Genomic DNA, 22,824 nt, shown 5'->3' on the forward strand with positions numbered 1-22,824 from the left:
GAGCTCAATGGTGGGGAGTCAGTCCTAAAAACATATATCAATATGTGTTGACAGGTGTGAGAAAAGACTTGTGGGCATGAGCCTGAAGAAGTCATTTGCATTTGATACAGGCATAACTGAAGGCAAGTAGACTAGCTAGAAATTTCTTGCAGCCATGCAGGTGGGAGATGGTGATCTAGACTACAGCAATAGATGGAAAGAGAAGTTGACAATCCCCAGAGATATTTAAGAAGTAGGAACTATGGAATTAGAGATTGGAAGGTGTGGGGGTAGACAGTGAGGGAGAGGGAACCTTATGGGTGCAACCCACATTGCTATTTTTGGAGCGCTTGGTAGATGGTGATGGAGATAGAGATAAAGAAAAAAGTTTATGTGAGAAAAAGGAATATGGGAGATAAGCAAAATGGGGACAAAGAGGTAGAAAAAAAACCTAGCAGAGTGTGGTGTGAAGGATAAAGAGAGTGTTTGGATTAGAAAGGAGGACTCATTTCTGTTGAATGCTACTGAAATGTGAAGGATGATGTATACCATGTTTTTAATTGATGACTTCTGTTTTCTCTGAGCAGCAGCAGAGAAAGTGTTCTGATGAGAATGAATTTCAGAGGTTTGAGAACAGAATTTCTGGGCAACTTTCCAGCCTGATGTAGGAAGCAAGATGAGCTAATTTATGTAATGCGTTTTGAATAGTGCCTGGCAAAGATTAAGCTCTCAATAAATGTTGGCAGCTATTATAATGGCACCAAATTGTTCAGCTTTATGGTTTTTCTCTAACAGTGATTAACACCTGGGATATAAGTACAAAAAAAGTTGGACAGACGCATTAATTCTGAGAGGGGTTTTTCAAGAAGAGAGTTGGGAGGGCAAGGGAGTTGTGGAAATTGGCAAGCATGATAGAAATAGTGTTCTGTGGAATTTTAACTGGATTAAAAAAAAAAAGGAGGACAAGAGAAAGCAGCTGGGTAATGGGAACATAGACAGTTCCTGGGCTGCAAAGTCTTCATGATGTTACAACATTGGTGCAGTGGGAGTAACTGAATGAAAGGGACTGAAGGATGAAAGGTTGAGGAAGAGAGTGGGATTTCTAACTTTTGGACTTATGCATACAGCAGTAATCAGTGATGACAGCATTCAAGGAGGCAATGGAAGCAAGGTGATAGCGTGGAATGGAGGTGAAGGTCACTGGAAATGAGCTGATCAAAGGACTGAGAACTGAAGGTATAGGGCTTGAATGTTAAAGTCACCAGGGTAGTGATAGGACTTGGAGGCAGTGGAATGATCACAAGGCCGGAAGGTGACAAAGGTAGTAGCTGGAAATGGGTGATGTAACTTAGCCTCATTTCCCCAGAAAACAGAGCCTGAAACAGAGACTTGAGTGAAAATGCTTTATTGGATTCCAGGGGGTAGGAGTAAGGTCAGGAGGAGTGAGGCAAGGAGTGAGAAAAAAACACGATTTATCATTGTGTTGTTCACTGCTACAGGCAACTGGATGCTTGATCCCAGGGGACAGTTTAAGGAGTCATGTGAAAGGAATATCAGAATCTTCTCTATGGAGGAGAAAGAGGGAAACATTTATGCATTGCCTCCCATCCCCATTAGTCAAAGAACTCCCCCAATAGGGTGACATGCCCCCAAAATTTCTGGGTTGAGCATCTCTGGCTACTAAGCAGGTTACAGAGAAACACTGACAGGAAATGAGAGGCACACAGGAGTGATACTTCCGGGTTGTACCTGCGTGAAGGATGTTGGCTCCTACAGAATACTGGATGCTCCATAGTGGCTGGAACAGGAGGCAGGTGAGGCTGAGAGCATTTGAAGGGATGCCCAACAGGTGTCCACTGCAGGCCACACTTGTACCAGTCATATCTGCTAAGGCCATCCATTCAGTGCCATGTGGCACAGAGTCAGCTTCAAGGTCATAGCTGCTGCAATCTCTGCAAATATTTAATTAAATGTTATTAGTGAAACAAGTCACTACTGCAACTTGCTATGTGGCAATAACTAGTATTCAGTGACCATTCTTCCACCACCTAGTCTAGATTTCTCTTACCCTCGGCCAGCACTTGGGCTTGTCTAGGTCACTTTCTTGGTGTGGGAACTTTGATCTTCTTACCCAAAGCATCTAAGTCCTTGGTTGTCTTGCCTGTGTCAGCTGGCAGTTGCTGCAATTACCTGTTCACCGTTCTCAGCAGTATGGAAACCCCAAGAGATAAACCAATAAGTCACCTGAGTTCTATATAGACCCCTCCCTGACTCCATTACACAAGAGAAACCCTAGCTCCTCAGAGTAATCAGGATCCAGGACCCCCACCACTAACTCCTCTTTTTTTTTTTTTTTTTTTTTTAACCCACTGGTTCACTGGCATTAGTGGTCCAGAAGTGACCAGATGAGAGTTCCTCCTTCAAGTTGAGCAGACTATTATGTTCACTTAGAGAGAAGCCTCTCCCCGACCATCACTCTTCCATCCCCTGAACCAGGGCCTCTGATCTGTCAAAGCCTAAGGTGGCAGTGACAGGAAGCACAAAATCCATAAGAGGGTCGAGGGGGTGATGGTGGGAGAGCCCAGTCTTACTTCTATACCTTGCTTGATTTCCCCCATCTTCTAATCAGTTCTTCATCAGCCACATGTGTTGCTTGCAGCGCTGCCTATGAGGGTTTTTTTTCCTTTACTCTTGTCCTCCTCTCGGGACCCATGAGTGGACTGAGAACTGCGGCAGTTTGCTTCAGCTGTGAGCACCAACTTAGGATGCCAGCTCAGGTGTGCGGCCAGGCCTAGTTCTTCCCTCCTCTGGCAGCTGGCCACAGGGAAACTCCATGAGTCCATAGGTGTGAGCTGAAGGCAGATGTAAGTGAAACAGCAGGGCAGACATAGGAGACTGGGCCATCAGTTTACATAATGTTCTCTTCCCCTTGGGTCTGCATAGGCCAGACCTTGAATATGCCAGTTCCTTTGTGGGAAAGATTGCTGCCGTGCCCACCCAAACTCATGATTATATCCAGCCCCAGCTGCATGGTAACTTGCCCTCCCCGGGCTGGGAGCTCATTTTTACCAGGGCCCACTGACATGCCTGGAGCTGCTTTTCAAAGAGTGAGTAGCTTTCTGCCACAGAAGGGGTGGCCCTGCTTCAGCCTCCTAGGGGTCTGTGACCCAGCTCTGCTACTGGGACTTTCCAGAGACCCTGCAGAGTCCTGTTCCACCAGATGCTGCATTGCCTGAGAGTCAGGGCACTGAGTGCGTAGCTGGACCTGCGGCAGAGCCTTTTCTTATTCTGAGCTCCACTCAGAATTGGCAGCCTACTGGGTCATCTGATAAGTCGGTCAAATCAGTACTTCCAAGTGTGGTCTGTTTTGTTTCCAAAATCCATAAGGCTTACTAAACACCATGTCATGTCTTAGTGGCGGGGAGGTATAAGGTGCAAAAATGTGCCCTTCGTCTGGGAGGAAATGGCCCAGACTGGGTCATTGGGCTGGTCACTGGATGCTACGGCTTCGCCAGGGGGAGCAAAAGCTTGCGGATTTATCTCCTTTCTTTTGGCCCTACTGTGATTGCATCTAGAGTACATTCGTGCTTTCAAATCAGAGAACTCTGCACTTCATGCCTCTAAAAGGTCAATCAAGCTGTGTTTACAGCATTAGCGTTCTCAAGGGCCAATTCATTTGTTTCCACCTGAAAAAATGGTGCAGTTTTATAATGAGGGCTTTAAACTGTAAAGCATTATTCAAATGTTAAATGTTTGATATTATCCTGTTTAGTTGTCACACTGCTTTTTCTTCTGTCTTTTCTTTTTTTCTTTTCTCTTTTGTAGCTGAGGGTTGCGAGAGGAAAGAGGAATGAATTAGAGCTGCCACAACTAGGGCTTAGGGCAGTGGTGTTCAGAAATATCTTGGGAATTAAGCAAACGAGGGACTGCTCTTGTTTATGCAAATCTGTCCCCAGGATTCTTCCAAGTGCCAGCTGGTGACCTGGGATTGATAACTGAAGGGTGAAATGGAGTATGTCCCAGGTCGATTTTTAAAAATTATACCTCTCTCATATGGGGATACAGCTAAGTTGTAACCAGAATCATCTTGAATAGAAAGTTGGCCAAGTGCTTTATGAACTCTATATACTGCATGCACGGCTGGGCATTCTAAGGGCTGCAAGGGTCCAGGCTCCTGGTGGAGGCCTTTGAGAAGGAGGGCAAGGTCCAGACGCTTTCAGCACTGGCATGCTATTTCAGCCTGGGAGCTTGGCTTGGAGTCAGTCTGAATTTCCTAAAGTTTCATTTCTCTTTGTGTAGAAGGTGTGCCCCAAAGTAAGCAATTTGACTTGGGAGCAGATGGCCTGGTACATGGATTTCTGGGAATGATGGCTGGAGTCTCATGACAGGTTGATGACAGTGGTACAGGAACAGGCTCTGTGAGCAAACCTTGGGGATTTAGCTTCCACAATGAGTTCTGTCTGGCCTCATTTGCACTGTTGCAGGGCTGCATCCAGCTTGAAGATGAGCAGGGGGCCAGGCTGCTCCCCTGCAATTCGGCTTTCTAGGAGCAAGAGTGTGCTGGAAATATGAGCCTTTTACCTGTGTGCAATTGAAGGAAATAACTAGAAATATAGCTTCATTGTGGACATTGAACAAGCGTGACTTGTGAGGAGCACTTTCAAAGCAACTTTTATTATCAGTGTGCTGATGTTTATTTTCTCCTGGTGAAAACTGAGTAGTTCCAGGGCCAGAGTTATTTATTAAAAAGAAAAATTTGAAATTAGACAAAATCAGATACTTAAGAAGAATATTAGGGTAATGTGGGAATATGAAAGGACACAGATACACTCATACGGGTACATGAAACTGAAAATCCAGTGAGAGAGAACTGGGGACACAAAAGTCAAATATTCCTTCAACAGCTGGGTTTTGTGTGTTTGCGGTGCTGACATCTAGCCTGACCTGAATCAAAAACCCTCTTTGGAAAGTGGTGTAAGTCTTCATGAGCACTTAGCTCTCTGCAACTTTAGTGTAGTATATCTATCTGTTTTTCCCAAAATTAATTTTCAGGCTTTTGGAGAAAATCGTGATACGTTAAAATAGTGAGGAAAAATAAATTTGTAAAAAGTTAGGAACAAATTTTATGGAGTATTATTGATTGCCTTTTTAAAGTTGACAATTCGAAAGCTGATATAACAAATGAAGCTTATTTAAATAAATCCAATAACATTATAAATATCTTAAGAAAAACAGTTTTATTTGTATCACGCTATAGTCTTAGTTTGCAAAGCCCCATGGTGCTAAGGATTTTTGATGCTGTCTCATTGGAAATATTGTTGTGTTGCATTGTAAGAAAAAAATATATAAGCTGTGAAATGAGAACTTCAAATATTTGTGAATGTTCCCAATACTTTTCTGAATTTTGGGGGATTACAATCTAAACAAGAAACCCCATAGGAATCATTTCACTTATGAGCCTGCAGATAGCTCCCGTCTTCACCCTGTCATGCTGGCATTTCCTCAGAGACGTGTGTGGTGTAAAGGCCAGCCCCAAAGGATCTCAGTTGGATGGGCTGGCTGAGTCCCAAGATCTCCTCTTACTTGCTTTCGACTATGGGCTGTTATATTATCTTCACAAACCTGTGTCTTCATTTGTAAAATGATGATAAAAACAGCACCTATTTCATAGGCCAATTAAATGACATAAGAAATATGAAGTGCTTATTAGCGTAGAACCTACAGCTTTGAGGGGAGTTGATAAATGACACCTTTTTCTATTTTATTATTACTATAAGGGACACTCATCAGAAGTTGAGTGAGTTGTACTAAATTGAAATGGTAAAGTACCTATTTTCTGCAAGCACTGTGGGAGGCTGGTCCCTCACAAGTCCCTCAAAGGAATAGAGAGATGTAGAGGAGCAGGGCGAGGACACTTTAGGAATAGAAAAGGCACCAGCACACACATACAGGGACATGCATCAGCAGTCCATAAACACCCCTCACACACACACACACACAAACACACGTTCTAGAGCAGAGCCCTGCTCAACAATATTTCATACGCTTTCCACATTTCCCAGGCTTCCTTGCAGTGAGTCAAATGTCTGGACAACGAACTGTAAGCAGAGGTGACAAGGGTCTCTTCCGGGATGAGCAGGTCAGTGTGCCTCCTCTTTTCCTCCTGCTGGGACTTTGGAGGCCACTGTCCTAGGTCATATAGCTCCAGATGGAGGGGGCTGCCTGACCCACATCAATACTGTCTGAGAAATAAACCTTTGTGTGTTAAGTGACTGAGATATTAGGGTTAGTTGTAGGAGCTAGCATCACTCACCCTGAGACATTGATTTATAACCTAAAAGGGCTGAGCTCTAGAATAGACTCTAGGTAGAGACAAGAACAGTATTCAATCGTTGCTCTTATTAGATAGCTCAGGTATGGCTGACTTTAAATAAACACTGTACCCATTAAGATGCAACCCTGGAAAGGTCTTGGCAGTGAACTGTTGCCATATCTATCTAACCTGTATTTAGAGAAGCTGTTTTCACCCCATAGTGGTTTATGCTGTGTTGGAAATCTCTAGGAGCTGCACTATTTCCTCATCTCTTTCTGGCCCTCCTGATGATTGAGGCTTGTGCCCCTCCCTAATCCAGTCATCCAGAGCATGGGATGTGGCTTCTTGGAAGAAGACAGGGAAGGACCTGAGAAGGACTAAATGGGTCCCCGCCACAGGCAGAGAATATGCCAAGAGAGCTGGGGATGGGTAGGGTATTGCTAGGCGGTCTGTGGGAGACCAGTGGAAAATAGCAATCCGTGGGACCCAGGCTATGGTTGCTACCAATGGGGTCAAAAGGCTCCTAATGGTGATTGAGAACAGGGAAGAGGGAAGAAGAGACTGGTAGTCGCAATGTGGGCAAAGTGCTGGTTCAGTGGTAACACTAGCCAATGTGTACCAAATGTCTGTTATATGCTAAGTATCTTAGGAGCACTATCTTTTCTGATCTTCCCCACAAGCTTATGAAATAGGATTGATCACATTTTTATGGTGAAAATAATTGAGGCTCAAAGATGTTAAGTAATTTGCCTGAGATCACAGAATCATTAAATCTTGGGGCCGAGATTCAAAACCAGATTTCTCAGACTTAAAAGCCTTCCTCTCCTCATTCTAGCTTATTTCCTCCCAAGAAGAAGAAAGACATGGGGGAAAAAAAAGTCATTACCTGTGTGACTTGGCAGGGCAGTGTGTTGGGGCCGGAGCCAGGAGGAAGAGGAAGCTGGGACTAGGTGTGGCAGAGGCAGGCAAGATCAAGCCAGTGTCATTTCCAAGGGGAAATCTGTTCCAGTAGTTGGGCAATAGCAGAAGCTTCCAGTAAATGCAGGTGAAATAGGAAGGTAATGACGTTTTTATTCAATCTGATCTGTCTGGCACTTTGCTGGAAGTTTAGGGAGGAGTCTAACCTCTTGAGAAGAGGTCTGGTCAGGACTGGGCAGGGCTCAGTGCTTCCACCTGGACTTCTGGGCAGAGCTGGTGGGTTTAAGCCTCCAGATACTTGGGCTTCAGTGTGCCTACATCTTTGTGGAGAAAGTCAGTGACTGACATAGATTCAGAGGTAACCAACTGCCCCATGATTCCAAATTGCATGTTACATTTCACCCCATTTGAGGATCCGGTTCTAAATGGAATTTTGGGCCATTAGAAATGAGGACTGAGAATCTGCAAGGTCAGGAGGTTGGTTGTAAGGTCAGTGATGTGGTTGTCAATATGCATGAAGATGAAGATGAGCAGGTTACCCAGATATCAAGCCAGGCAGTTGATAGACAGCAGATCCCAAGAAAGGGGAGCCAGGAGGCAAAGCATCAGATCTCCAGATCCCCACTGTCAGGCTGTGATGTGAATCCCCAGGACATGGCCCTTTACTAGGAAAGGTCATTACCTGTGTGACTTGGCAGGGCAGTGTGTACCACAAACTAATGACTCTGGGGCTCTGTCCAGTGTAGTTCGGCCTGCACAGGGTTAAAAAGTAAATTGAAATGCCCTGGGTGGGGCCAGTGTTCTCCAGTCCTCCACAGTTCCCACCAATCTCATCTGACATCTGGACAGCTTCATTCATGTGTCCACTCCTCTGCAGATCTTCGAGAACCATTGCAGGGAGTCCCGCCAGCCTTGCCTTTTGTTTTATGTAGATGCACTGGTCCACCTTCAGACTTTTCTGCTGCAGGACTGACAGTGAAGTGAGAGCTGGCTCCACCTTCCCTGCCTCCCCAGGACAGGACACAGAAATGCCCCCAGCAGCCCCCCTCGCCCACATCCTGCTCAGTCTGGAAAAGGAGACCAGGGAGGAAGGAAGGAGAACATTTATTGAGAAATGTTAGCAAGACAAAGGTTGGAAGGGGGCAGCGAAGACCAAGGGAGAAAGAACGGCTTTCTCCTGGAAGACCAAATGCAATGCTGATGCGTCAAGGTGCTTTTGCACATGTATTTCCCAGGTTCTTGGGTTTTTAATCATAAGGTTTTTCTTGACCTGTTGAGTAAGGAAGGCTGACAGAACAGCCCAAAGAGTGATGCTTCATGTACCATATTCTTCAAGGAGCTGGTAGTGGGGGTGCCTTTGACAGGTGTGTTCTGGGATCTCCAGAGGAGGGGGAACTGCAGGTTTAGGGAAACACAAAGAGTTGAGCAAAGTTGAATGAGTCAGAACTGAGAGGGTGATTGTTCTTCATTGTCCAGCCTGCTCCATCCCACAAGCTAGCACGTGTGGCTGTTGGGATTGAGAAGTGTGGCGGCTCCAAAGGGAGATGTGCTGTGAGTGAGTGTAAAATACACACCACATTTCAGAGACCCACTATAAAAAGAAAAGTGTTCCCTATCTCATTAATAAGTTTTAGGTATGTTACGTGTTGAAATGATAACATTTTTGACGTATTAGGTTAAATAAATTGTATTATTAAATCATTTTACCAGTTGTTTAGTTTTTTTTTAATGTGGCTACTAGAAAATTTTAAATTACATATGTGGCTTGTATTACATTTCTGCTGGATAATGCTGGTCTAGGCTTTTCTTAAAGTTCCAGGAGCAAAATACAGGAACACACAAGCTCACAGACACAGATACAACACACAGCCACACACACATAGCCACACACACACTCTGTTGAGGGTTCCAGGCAACTCCAACAGTTGGAAGATAAGTCTGCTGAACTTTTCTCTTGAAACTGTGATCAATTCTCGAAAATAATGCAGACCCCTCCTCGGCCCTTGGCGACCCCCTGCTATTGATCAGTCTTCCTTTTTTCCCCTTGTCGTCAGCCCCTCCACTCCTGCCATCTTTGCCTCCACCATACCCCACCTCAAACCCAGCTTAGGCTGTTTCCCACTCTTTTAAATGCCACCATAGATTCAGGGTGTGAGATGTGCTGGAGGGAAAAAAAAGTACTTACCCTTTGGGAATAAGAAGTCATTTTTCCCAGACTTTGGAAATTAACATAATGGGGCTTTTCTGCATTCCAGCTGCAACGTTGGATCTGGCAGGTTGGCTGTTCTCTGACATAATGCAAAACATAACTCAGTGGTCATTTCCATGTGTAAAAAGTTCAGCAGTATTGTTGGAACAATCATCATAAATCAGGAACAACTTTCTTTAGGGAATCTATTGCCACTTGATTTAGTATTTCCTGGCAACTTGCCTATCATGGAATGAAGCCATGATTGCTTCCTACACAAAATGTTATCTGCAAAACATCCCACCAGAAACCTATAGAAAGAACACTGACCAGCTTGCAAGTTTTGATAATCTGTGACTGCTTTTTATATTGAGAATAAATTTGACAATGGGACTCATTGTTAAACTGGACAATATATTCCATGGAACAGCTTCCAAGTTAAAATGGGGTTTATATGGCGTTTTACATACCATTTGTTCCAAAGGAAAGAAAATCGGACTCTTTCAGTTCCAGGAAGAAAATTCAGCAAAACATATATACTGTGAAATAAGAGAAATTATCCTCAGCAACTTTTGTGCTAACATGTTCAGTTATTATGAAAACAGGGAAATGTGAATCAGCTGTAGAGAGTAGGGGAGCATGACAGTCTCACATCCAAAATGTCCCAGAGCTTCTTTTAGACGAGCACTGTGAGGATGTGCAGTTCCTCACATGTAAAGGAGGAATTTACTCAGAAAGTACTAGGAGGAAAGGCTGGGAGACTCCCTCCAATGCCCTGTAGTAGTTTTGCCGGGGGCAGTGCGCTGTGGGGGAGGGGCGGTGGGGGGAGTTAGGGACTCAGTAGATGGAAATCTTGTCAGTTCACAAACCCATGGTGGCTCTAACCCCCAGATGACACCTGTTGTGGACGATAAGCCCAGGTCAAGAACAGGATTGACCCTTGGCCAGCACTCAGCAAAGAACAAGGACACTCCCAGAAAACACCTGAGACCCTCCAAAACTTAGCAAAGACACTGAGCAGAGATGAAGAGCTCTGTGCGGGGCCACCTCTGCTGGTTCACTCCTGAGCTGCCTAGCTCCCCAGGCCACTGAATCAGCAAAGCAAAACTTGAGTATTTAGTAAATCTAAACCTATATTTTCTTCCTTTCCCTTCCCTTGGGTCAGAACAATTCAGACTGGGATCTCAGTTCCTGGTCCTGGACAAATATTGTGCTCCCTTTGTAATGATGAGCACACAGAGAAAAATTGCCAGGCAAATGAAAAGATAGCAGAGTTCAACAGAAGGGACCACTCTGAGGAATCAGAGAAAATATTTTTCTATGAAATATAGTTTCTACAAGAGACGCGGGAAGCACTCCTGATTTGTGTTTCCAAAAAGCTTCAAAAGGACATTTCTTCTATGAAATTTGAGCAGGGAACCATAAAGAGAAAAACAAACAGGTAATGGAAGCCAGCATGGAGATTTAAAAAGAAAATGTTCATTTCAGATTGAAATGGAGGAAGTGAACAGCAAAATGGATCCTGCAGCAAACAGGTTTGATGGAGCAGAAGTCAACTTTTACATCACAAAACTCAGAGAAAAAAGACAAAGAGATAAAAAGAATGGGAGAATATATAAAAAGCATGGACAAGAGATATGTTTAATATGTAAACGCTAGGAATTTCAGAAAAAGAACCAATAAAAATGGAGCCATTATTAAAAAACAATTTGGGAGAAGTTTTCCTGAGCTAGAGAAAGTCTTGAGTTTTCTGAAAATCAGACAAAAATAATGAAAAAAAATTAATGCCTAGACTTAATTTTGATAATATATTTTAATTTCAAGAATAAAAACAGATTCAGTGAGTATCCATGCAGATAAAGCTTGCCCCCCACTTCTCCTTTGCAACATGAAGAAGACAGAATTGTCTACAGAATTATGAGGAAAAAAGGATTGTGACCCAAATGGGATTGTCAGTTAAAATGTGTGTCGACAAGAAGTAAAAGCAAATTCCTCATATTACATAAGGAATAATCAATTGACATTGCTCTATTTTTGATAATGAAAATTAGAGAAAATAGATATCAGTACATTTTAATTTAATGTCATTACTAATAGGATAAAAATAGTAGATATGACTTCCAAAATCACGGGAAAAGTCAAGTTAAAAAAGATAACTGTAGTCTGTAAAAAGGTATAACTGATTCACTTTGCTGTACAGCAGACACTAACACAACATTGTAAAGCAACTATACTCCAATAAACATTTTTAAAAAAGGTCCATTAAAAAGAACCATAAAACAACAAAACCCATAAAACCATGTTTTATAGTAGACATAAAACTAAACATATAAATCTTGTTAATAAAATGATCAGGATAAACTCTCACTTTGAATCACAGACTTTTATATTGGGTTAAAACTAAATATTTTATCAGTGTACCCAGTCAATCCCAAAATAATAAAAATAAGGCAATGGGCAAAGACATAAGAAGATGAATCCAAACAAAAGCAGGGCAAGAGACTTCCGCAGTTGCCGGCGTTCCGGAGCCCAGACGCAGCCTCTGAGTCACTCGGCACCTTTAGTTCGGTCAGCGGCGTGAGGGTCTCGCCGCGTCGCGTGTCGTCCGCGCCGCTCTGCCCGTGTACGCCGGCGCGCTCGCCCGGAAGGCCGGCCTGCGGAGCTCCCGCCCGTGTCCCCCGGCTGGTCCGGGGGGTCCGGGCACCGCCTCGACTAAGGCTCCGCCGGACGCGCGGACTGGACCGCAGCCCGCACCCCGAGCGGACGGGGTCATGAGGCGTCTGCCGTACTTCTGCCGCGGCCAGGTGGTGCTGGGCTTCGGTCGCGGCTCCAAGCAGCTGGGCATCCCTACAGCTAACCTTCCTGAACAAGTAGTAGATAATCTTCCAGCTGATGCATCCACTGGCATATATTATGGTTGGGCCAGTGTTGGAAGTGGAGACGTCCATAAGATGGTGGTGAGCATAGATAGGATGGAACCCATACTGCAAGAATACAAAAAAGTCCATGGAAACTCATATCATGCATGCTTTCAAAGAGGACTTCTACGGGGAAGTTCTCAATGTGGCCATCGTTGGCTACCTCAGACCAGAAAAGAACTTTGATTCTTTAGAGTCACTTATTTCAGCAATTCAGGGTGATATTGAGGAAGCTAAGAAACGACGAGATTTACCAGAACATTTGAAACTCAGAGAAGACAATTTCTTCCAGGTTCCTAAAAGTAAAATAATGGCCACTGATGGAAAAGCATCTTATTTATTCATTCACTGTTTTCTAATATTTTACTGCTCATAACTACAGTCTCATCTTGGTTATACTTTAAAAATCAAACATTTTCCTACAGCTGTGAATTAAACAGTACAATGTAGTTACCATATTATGTTCCAACTGTTCAATTAAACCCATCGTATTACAGTACTAAAAAGGTTCATTTTAAAAATTTTCTTTTTTATGTAATATGTTGATTAAAATGGACCACTGGAAAGGTCTTAAGTGTTTTATAATGGAAATGAAATATATATAAATACGGGTAGCAGGCAAGTCACTAGTTTGAGATGAGAACTATAATTCTCATGGTAAAATTTTAGCATGCATGTACCTGTATAGCATGCTCTGCTAATCAGGAGGCTTATAAAAGTAACTATATTAAGCAGAGGGTTGACAGTTTATTACAAACCTAAGGGGAAAAATCCAGACTTGGTATTTTTTGTATTTTGTGCATTTATATATTATTATAGACATGAAGACTTGTGAAATTTCATTTTAATTAGTCATTTCCTTTAAGGGCTCAAATCATTGTACTGTGTTCCATTTTTGTTACAGCTGCCTCAGTTCTAATTGGTCTAGACTCTCTCCCTATTATTTTTTGTTTTTCTTTTAAAACAGTAAAATGAGTGTTTTTCGAATCTCTAGTTCTCATTTTTGTGTCGTATAACACTTCTCTCTTTTTAAGAGTAGCTATTCTTCAACATTTTTCTTAACCTTTGTTTCCTGTATACAATTATCAGTGTCAGTTTTTCCATTTAGAATATCCAACTCTACATTTACAAAATGTAGAGTTTCATCTGCGTCTGTATCTGCCATCCCATCCCTTCACTGTATGAACAGTGATTAAGCACATATCTCTTGCATTTTAGGAAAAACACCCAAAACTTCATCTGTAGGTTTCCTCAAAGTTTAAACGAACACCTGTCAGTTCATTTATATATACCAGTTTCTTAAACAACACAAAATATTTGTTCCCCAGCCCTACTCCCACCCCAGGAAACTATTTAAGAGCCAACTAAACTATGAAATACAAAGTTATTTGTTTTTAATGTGATTATATGTTCCCGAGCAAATGCAAACAGTTGTAGTTGTGTGTGCACAATGTAATTTAAGGCTAAGGAGTGCTATCTAGAAGGTAATTTTAAAGATAACTCATTATAAAACCATTTTCCCCTAATCTGCATAAATGAGAGAACTAATTTTAACAAAACTGTTTATATAATATTTAGAAAAACATCTAAAGCTAATGTTGGAGAAGGGGGAAGCAGGAATAAATTCAGATGGATTTTTACTTTGACTTTTTGGTGTATGAATTTATGGCAAACAATGTAGTATGTGTCTTTTTCTTTTCTTCTTTATAGAAATCTTAGAAAATGTAATTTAATGTTAGAAATCCTATACTTGAAAGAAGCCTCAATTATCAGTGGTTCTATGAAACAAAGTTAAAAACAAACATGGAAAACGTAAAAAAGATTTGTGTTTGAGTGGCTTGCGACTGATTGTGTCCTCTTTAAGTGTGAAAATTCTTTGATATTGTCATCTTACATTTTGTTAAATAACTATTGCTTTTGAAAAACCTTTAGTGTGTGGTTTAGGAGTTAGTTAATAGTGTCTACATTTTTTTGAGTTTTATATTAAGTATTTATATATTATAAGAAATTGCAGTAGGGTCATTTTCGCTTAGTCACTGTTTTCAGGCCTTGAAATAAATCTTGACCAAGTGATGTTTCTTCTTAAAAAAGAAGGCAAGAGTGGAACATGAATAGGAGACAAGGTGGAACCCAAGGCTGGCATAGTCAATATGATGAATAGTGTTAATTTATTCCACTAAAAGAAAAAAATCCTCAATGAAGATATAACAGGTTGTACTCTTCTATGCTGAATGTAAAAACATTAAATGTAGTAAACAAAAGTTTCTAGCAATACAACAAGAGGAAGAGAAGTGCTGTTGTAGTAGGTGATGTTGACACACTCTGTTGGGACAAATCTAGTGGACAAAAATGAGTAAGTGTGTAGAGGGTTCAAACAATGTAACTTATTTGTGTCCCTAAAATGGAGAAGGTACAACTTTTCAAAATATACTTACGACATTTCTACAATTTCATCACAAAGAATATCTTAGTAGATTCTGGCAATTAAAATTCCACCAGTGGACCACCAGTCCACGAGTTTTTGGTTGTGTTGTAGACCACTCAGTGCTTTTGACAGATCCCCATGATGATGGTTATTGTCATCATAAAATATTCACTGAGAGCCTGTGATGAGCACGTCCCCCTGCATCTGCCATAGACAGGAGGTCAGGAGATTCCATAGCCATGCATTAAAAAGGAAAAGAAGAGGGCTTCCCTGGTGACGCAGTGGTTGAGAGTCCGCCTGCCGATGTAGGGGACACGGGTTCGTGCCCCGGTCCGGGAGGATCCCACATGCCGCGGAGCGGCTGGGCCCATGAGCCATGGCCACTGAGCCTGCGCGTCTGGAGCCTGTGTTCCGCAATGGGAGAGGCCACAACAGTGAGAGGCCCACGTACCGCAAAAAAAAAAAAAAAAAAAAAGAAGAGAAACTAGGCTTTGATCCATTGTGAATGACTCCCAAGCTCTGATTCTTCATCTAGATGGCAACTGTTGACCCCTCGGTCAATGATGGAATTAAAATCTAGTTAGTGTCCATGGAGCAAATAGATTCCATTTCCAACATGAGGACAGCGACCTTTTACTCATTCTCTCCCCTGCCTTGGATTTCAGACTTACAGACTTAAAAGGACTGCTGTCGTGGAACGAGAATAACTCACTCTAGAAGGGCTGTGTTTTGGTAAAAGCGATTTTTATTATGGAGCCTAAGGTGCTCTGGAAATATAAACTGTGTAACTCGGGAAGGCATGTCTCATTTTGAGAAGCATTGCAGGAGCACATGTTATCCTTTATAGAGTGATTATAAAATGATTTATAAAGTGATTCTTCACTGCACAAACTAACTCAAGGGACCTTAAATACTGAACACTCTTAGTGTGTTGCAAGCTAGATTAGGGTTCCACATGACTTTTCTGGAATGCATTTATTGCAGAAGGTACAGCCAATGTGCCCCTAGGAAGGAAAATCATTGAAGCTCTCCATGGCCATCTGGAGTGTAAAATGAAGAGACCATGTGTGGTCTGGACAGGAGTGATCTGTGCCTAAAACTAAGTCACCTGGTGCAAGGTGAGTAGATTGTTTTTAGTAAGTAGATAATTAAGAAAAAGCATGGGCATGTGCTCCAACATGCTGTGTGGGCTCCATTCTAACCACCGACTCAGCAGTGACTGTGTTTTTAAGGAGATGAACTCCCTGGTATCCTCATCCAGGTGAGTTGAAAGTGATCAAGAAGAAAAGCTCCCCAGGGTCCCTGAGGTTGCCAGAGCCCTGCTTGCTCTGTCCTGGGTCACCCTGCGTGTGAGGGAACGGAGTTGAGATCATATACTCTCTGTCTGAGAAGTGCACGCCTATTTACATACATACACAATCTCCTTGAGAGCTCCTTTGAATTCAGACACATCAGTTATTTGCAACTGCATGATTTCATTCCACACGGTGGTGATATTTTTTTCTCCAAATATGGACTCCTGAGGTGGTAATAAATAATGCAGTCTGGGCGTAGGAAATGGAGTATCCTTCCCCCAGGGTTATTCCAGGGAAGCAGGGACGGAAGCCGGCCTTGCTATTTCAGGAAAGCTGGTGGAGGTTGGATTGGAGGGCTGGTAGCTGGGCGGCAGCTGTCCTCAATCTTGTGGCTTTAACAGAGGGGAGCTGCCAGATTTACATTGTTCAAACACTTAACTAAATTAGCTATGAAAAGAAGGATGGGAGGAGCCCCGCTTAGTGGGGGAATTCAGGCCTTCTGGCTTCACACACTTTACGCACACACACTTTACACACCACACACACACACACGTGCGTGCGCGCGCGCGCGCGCACACACACACACACACACACACACACACACACACACTGATTTTCCCCAAGAGTCTTCCAGGGGGTACTGGAGAGAAATTGTGTGCCCCTTATAGCAAGATTAACATGACAAAAACAGTGAAAATGCCTGCTTTAGAAAGTTGTGCCTGGAGCATCTGGTCAGGGTTGCCGGGCTCTGGGCCTACACGCTGGGCTGAGAGTCTAAGTTAGACCCTGGATCAGCAGACTGAGGACTAGTCTAGGGCAGTGGATCCAAAAAATAAGGATGAGAACCCAGAGGCTTCAGTTCTGAGGACAGGAAACACTGGATGAAGGCAAGTGGTGTAGGTCTGGCTCTCTGAGTCCCTTTGAAATCATCTCTGCTCTACTGGATTTTCAGTTTAGCGATTGTTGGTTAGGGGACAGTTGCATCTAAGAATGTTAAATATTGGCTCTTTGTCAAGTTGGTGTTTTCGCTAGTGGATGGCCACAGTGCTCTGTCATTGAGTTTATCCTCTTTAACATTCGATCAGTGAGTTGAGTAACACCATGGAAGACATTTATCTAACATTCTAATAACTTAAAACATGAAAGCATATACAATGGAAAACAGAATCATGATTTGAAATAAATTTGAAAAATGGCAAATTGAGCCAAGACCAACAAGGTGAAGCTTCTTAGGAGTACACGGAAGATTCTAAAATTCGATTCCAGAAATCCATTTCATAAGCATAATATAGAAGAACTGTAGCTGGGCAAATGCAGCATCTAAGGAGACACTCTGTGACCTCACTTTAGCACATAGTGAGTCATGGGGAGCCAGGACTGTCCTGTGGCAAAGAAAGAAACAGCCCAGGCAGCGCTGGCAGACCCTGATCTGGCTCAGCTCCAAGAACCCTGAAGACCCATGGACAAGCCAGGAACTGACACCTTCTCACAGGAGGAATTTGTAAAGGAGCCTGGGTTATTCATCCTGGAAAAGACCTCTCTAAGACATGGTCTCCATCTCTGAAGACTCTCATGGAGGACTGGAAGCAACTGCTCAGACAGACCTGGGGGGCAGAAGTCACAGGAAGGAACACTTGGGCTTAAAATACAAAGATATTCTAATGACTCAAGGTCCAAAAAGCGGCTGCCTGCTTTGTAAAGCGAGTACTGAATATCTGAGCAGAGGAAAGAAGGCCTATGCCATCACTAAGACACCTCTGGCACCATGATTCTCTGGAGTCTATGTGGATATAGGCTAGTCCTCTTTAAGAAGCAAAATCCACTCCTTCCCCTGGATAATGACACGAAACACCTTTAATCAATGGGACTTCTCAAAGTGACCTTTGGGAGGCTTAACTGCATCTTCCCTAAGTGGAGATAAGGAGTTCACTCTATCAGCCCAGAGGAATCCTCCAGGCTGAGGAGGCCCAGCTGAGACTATGGCATGTTCTGGGCCTGGCCTGACCTTCCTGGGCCTCCAGGCCGAGGTTCCGCTCCTTGGGGAACCCACCGACTGAGCTGCTGTGCAGCGACTAAGGCTCATACACCAGAAGATTAGCCTCACTGTGTGTTCCTATCACTGGACTATGGCCAGACTGATGCTCTTCCTGTTCCCATTCTGGGGGATGGCAAGGGAGCTGGGGTTGGGGGAGCCTTTGATAAAGCTGCACAGGTCCCAGGAACCATCACAGAACCCTGGTCTGGAATTTTATTCCTAAATTGGTAGCAGAAGAGTTTCCAGATGGCCTCTGCTCTACTCAATCCAGGTCCCACTTCTGTCTGTGCTTGCTGGGTTGACCCTGGACAAGTTATTTGTCCTGTCAGATCTCAGTGTCCTCATCTGTAAAAAACAGTGGTTAACTTGGTGATTGTCGTGAGGTTTAAAAATATAAGCGTGTACGCCGTACACCATAGAACAGTCTACAGCCCACGTACCATGGGCACATTTTGAGGCCCCAGGTTATTAATTGTTGCTGTTCTCATTATTTTAGGTAATTGCATGCGCCTATTTTATTTTCTATGTTACCAGTTCTCTGAAGGTAGGACTTTAGGTCTTATAAATTTTTCTATAACTCGGAACTAGTTCCGAATTTGGCATATAACAGTTGCCAAGGAATATTTATTCCACAAATAAGTAGCTCATATTTTAATATAATGTAATGTTAATTAGAGAAAGACCATCAACAGAATGAAATAGGTAATTTGAGGTAATAATAAAAATAATGAGCAATTATTAATTGCTTCCTTTGGGCCGGACACTTTACATGCAGTCAAGTGCAGCACTGAATTCTCACAATAATTCTCAGAGGAAGAAACTACTTACTCCACTTTAAAGATGGAAATACTGAGGTTCAGAGTTTAGATGACTTGCCTAGAAGCCCATAGTCTGGACCTGATCCCCCAGGGGTGTCTCACACCACAGCCTGTGCTCTCCATCACCAGGTGACCAGACATCGGAGCTGATCCCATTTCATACACAGTAACTGTATGCAGTGGGACTGGCCCCACACCCCCCAAGCTGCTTCCAGATCTGATGGCAGCGCCACATTTAGCCCTTACATGGAGCCCTGGAGAAGCCGTGCTCCTTAGCCCAGATTCTAATCAGTAACCTCACACTTTCTGTACACATCCTTGCTGAGTGTGACTGCATGGGGAGCATCTGTTCTGGAGATGGGCCACCCCCGACGGGCTCCTCTGCTTCCTGTCCTCTTAGGGGCACACAAACAGGGACAGACCTAGCTGCATGAGTCTTGACAATCATCATCATCATCGTTATCCCTTTGCTGTCAAGAATATTCTGAAAGTAAATGTGAAGGTCCTCCTCCCAAGTGAAACTCCTTGTACAGTTCTGGGGTGTCACTTCAATGCATGTACTATGCCTCATTTATTGTAACCTCTCCCAGAAATACATAAACTGAAAATTAGATTAACTGGGAAGACCTCTTAAATACCAGTTAATTTGGATGTGTTTGCTGGACTTGAGTTAACCTGACTAATTAAGTATAGAGTTACATTTAAGTTACCCACTGAAGATGGGTGTTGTCCTCATAAATATCAACAGGTTCATTTACTTCTACTTGCTGTGAAGCCACAGAATTCAAAACCAGAACTGCTTGTGTGATTTGTTGCATATACTGCACTGCCATGATCTTATTGAATGTATTTTTTAATATCCTTTTTATATGTGTTCCATTTCAGTTAAGTGGTCTGGAAGGAACCAGGACCAAAAAAAAAAAAAAGATGAAAACTTCTCCCCCAGAAAATGTGTTTACAAAATATTCTTCTTTGATGTTTCAGTAACGGAATAATTTTGCACGTAGAGCTCCCAATTTACATTTTCTTCTTTCTATTTTTACACAAAGCCTTTTTTTATCCCTTCAGAGCAACAGATAAACTGAGACATATTTGTTAAGGTGGTAGACAGATGAAAGGGATGAGCACGAAGTCTAGAGCAGGGGGTGGCAAACTTATTTATAAGAGGCTGTAACATTTTCAGTTTTGCAGACCATATGGAACTACTCAAGTCTGCCATTGCAGTGTGAGAGCAGCCATAGATGATACATCTAAATAAGTGTGTTGGGTCCCAACACAACTTTATTTACAAAAACAAGCAGCAAGCAGATCGGATCTTCCAGCATAGTTTGCCGACCCCTACTCTAGACAGTCAAACACCTCAGTTCAAGCCTTGTCTCCATCACCTATCGGTTCTGACTGTAGGCTGTGAACCTCAGTTTCCGCATCCGTAAATTGGGTATGCAGCACATATTTCAGAGAGTTAGAGGTTAGGTGAAATGTAGCACTTCTGAAGCACTAATTAAATGTGTGCCTCTAAAATAAAAAGTGAGAGGATCATCCACACTGTCAATGAGGTCAGTGCAAGAATTTTTTTGTTGGATGTGAGGCTGAATTAGAAATAATTCCTGCCCTGTGGCTGTTCTTTGGTCTTTTGACTTCAGCTTACTTGAAAGAATTAAAGAAGAAATAATTGCATGGGATTTATTTATTGACTGCAAAAATAATGTTAAAAATATTTTCTTCTGTGTTGCTCAGTAAGGCCACAATGATGATCTGGCCAAAGCAAGTTCTCCGACAATCTTGCTTTACCCTGAAGGGTTTTTATGTTTTTACTTCATGGGTAATATCAATCACCTTATTTTCCCATTTTTCCATGGCCATCAGGAATCTCGAAATGAAACCTGTTGTTCAATTTTCAAAATCTAATAGTTCGAACTTTATAATAGTAATAAAACTAAAAATAAGAAAATTTTATTGAGCACATAATATGTGGCAGTGTTCTAGTCACCGGGTTATGGTGAGCCTCGAGACTCACACGTTTCCAATCTCTTGGAGCTTTCCTCTTATTGGGGAGCTAAATAATAAACATGGTAGCACAAATATTAAATAATTTTCAGGGTGACAGAGTGGTGTGATGAAAATAAAGCATCCTGACATGGTAGAGAGTGATGGATGGAGGGGTGCATTTTAGAAGTGATTGAGGAAGTCTTCCAAGGAGCCGTGTGAAAGGCTGGCAGGGAGGAGCACGAGATCCTGTGTGGGGAACACAAGTAGCGGGTTGGGACCCAGCAAGAAGGGCAGAGGGGTTTGAGCAGGGCAGGCAGGAGACTGGAGCCAAGCAGAGGGTGCGCCAAGGCTTTCCCTGGTGGGTCGTTTCAGTGTTATAAGAAGCCACGGGGAAGCTTCCAGCCGGGGAGCCCAGAAGCCTGGATGTTCACCACACCCCACACCTGCCTCACCATTAAAATGGCATTTCTCCCCCTCCCTGCCATTCCTCTGAAGCTGCTGCACCTCTTGGAGTTACCAGTGCTCTTCTAGTAGCAAATTTAGTAGATGCCCCCATCAGTTTACTTAAAATATTACATACAATAGCATTCACTCTTTTTGGTGTCGAGTGCTAGGTGTGTTGAGTTCATGGGGTCCTGTAACCAGCCCCGCAGGCAAGCAGAGCTCCTGTTAATCCCCTATCTTACAATCCCAGAAGCATTGACACAATTGCCCATTTTCTCTCCTGATCTCTTCCTGCTGTGAACTCTTGGTGTCCTTTAGCCTTTTTCTTAAACACTGGGTTTCTCAGGGTTTCATCCTCAGTCCCTTTCTCCTCTCACTCTGTATTTTTTCCCTAGGGATGCCCACCCATCCCTGGCTCCAGCTGCCGGCCCTCCCCTTCTGGATGCCTGCAGGGACCATGGGAGCCCTCACTCCCTGGAGTCTGCTCAGATGACAATTCTTGGTACTTCTCCTGACTCCTACTTAAAATTGCCTCTGCTATCCCAGCTTCCCCAGCATTTCCTATCTCAGTTTCTCCTGTATGCCATTTCATAACCTTTATCACACCCTATCATACAATGTACTGATTCATTTCTTGTCTGTATTCCCACTAAGGATAAGCTCCAGGAGGGTAGGGGATTTTACCTGTGTTGTTAGATTTTCAGCATCTAAAACCATGCTTGGTATATAATAAGGGTTTAATAGTTTAATAACTATTTGTTGGGTGATGGAATAATATTGATGATCTGGTGCTTATTTGGACATCTTACTCTAATGCTCCCAGTTCCTCAAGGGCAACTGCTCAGCACTATTCTCAAGTCCAGCTTCCCCTTGGGGATGAGAAGGAGTTGAGTTCCATGGTATAGATGAGGGTTCTGAAGCCGGGGCCACTCTGGGGATAGGGATATCAGTGGGCGCCTTTGGTCTCTTGCCTCCGCTTGCCTGGGCCCACTTGTCTCAAATGTCTAAAAAGATCCAGTGTCTTCCAGAAAGGGGGCCCACCTATCTCAATGGTCCTGGACACAGGAGAAGTCCCCTTAACACATTATTTTCCCTAGGATGTCATGGGATATGACAGCTATCATGAGTAAAGATTAATAGTCAAGACCGCTGCACTCATGGTTAGAAGAATGCCTAACACACAGTAGTCATTCAATAAATATTTGTTGAATAAATGAATACATGCTTAGCAATTTTAGCTATTTCCAGTGTAAAACTAACTCATCCTTTACTGTGATCTGGTTAATCAGTTCCTTCCTCTGGGACTGAGAAGAACTGATAACGTGGTTCTAGTCATCCACTCTTCCTGTCGAGGGCTCTGGTTTCTCAGAGGGGCTCAGTATGGTTTCCATTTCCCTCTGAGTATAACTAGGACACTGAGGGGTAGACATGGCTGCTTTTAAATGATATTTAATTAAATTGAATGTAATTTATAAAATTTTTCCCCAGCTTTTTTCAGGTAT

At 43.0% G+C, this 22,824-nt stretch overlaps 2 protein-coding genes across 5 annotated transcripts in view; both read left to right on the plus strand.

Moving 5' to 3' along the window:
- Positions 1-22,824, plus strand: part of LOC307175636 (uncharacterized protein) — a gene marked incomplete at its 5' end in the record, with an annotated part of 505,492 nt that overhangs the window by 321,052 nt on the left and 161,616 nt on the right. The window lies entirely within an intron of this gene.
- Positions 12,170-12,692, plus strand: LOC307175140 (riboflavin kinase-like; the record flags this gene model as incomplete). Its single annotated transcript, XM_079900009.1, is given in 2 exon segments — positions 12,170-12,361; positions 12,366-12,692. Coding segments are annotated over 2 exon segments (519 nt in total).

This window comes from Stenella coeruleoalba (assembly GCF_951394435.1).
Source record: "Stenella coeruleoalba genome assembly, chromosome: 16".
In the NCBI taxonomy this organism is placed as follows: Eukaryota; Metazoa; Chordata; class Mammalia; order Artiodactyla; family Delphinidae; genus Stenella; species Stenella coeruleoalba.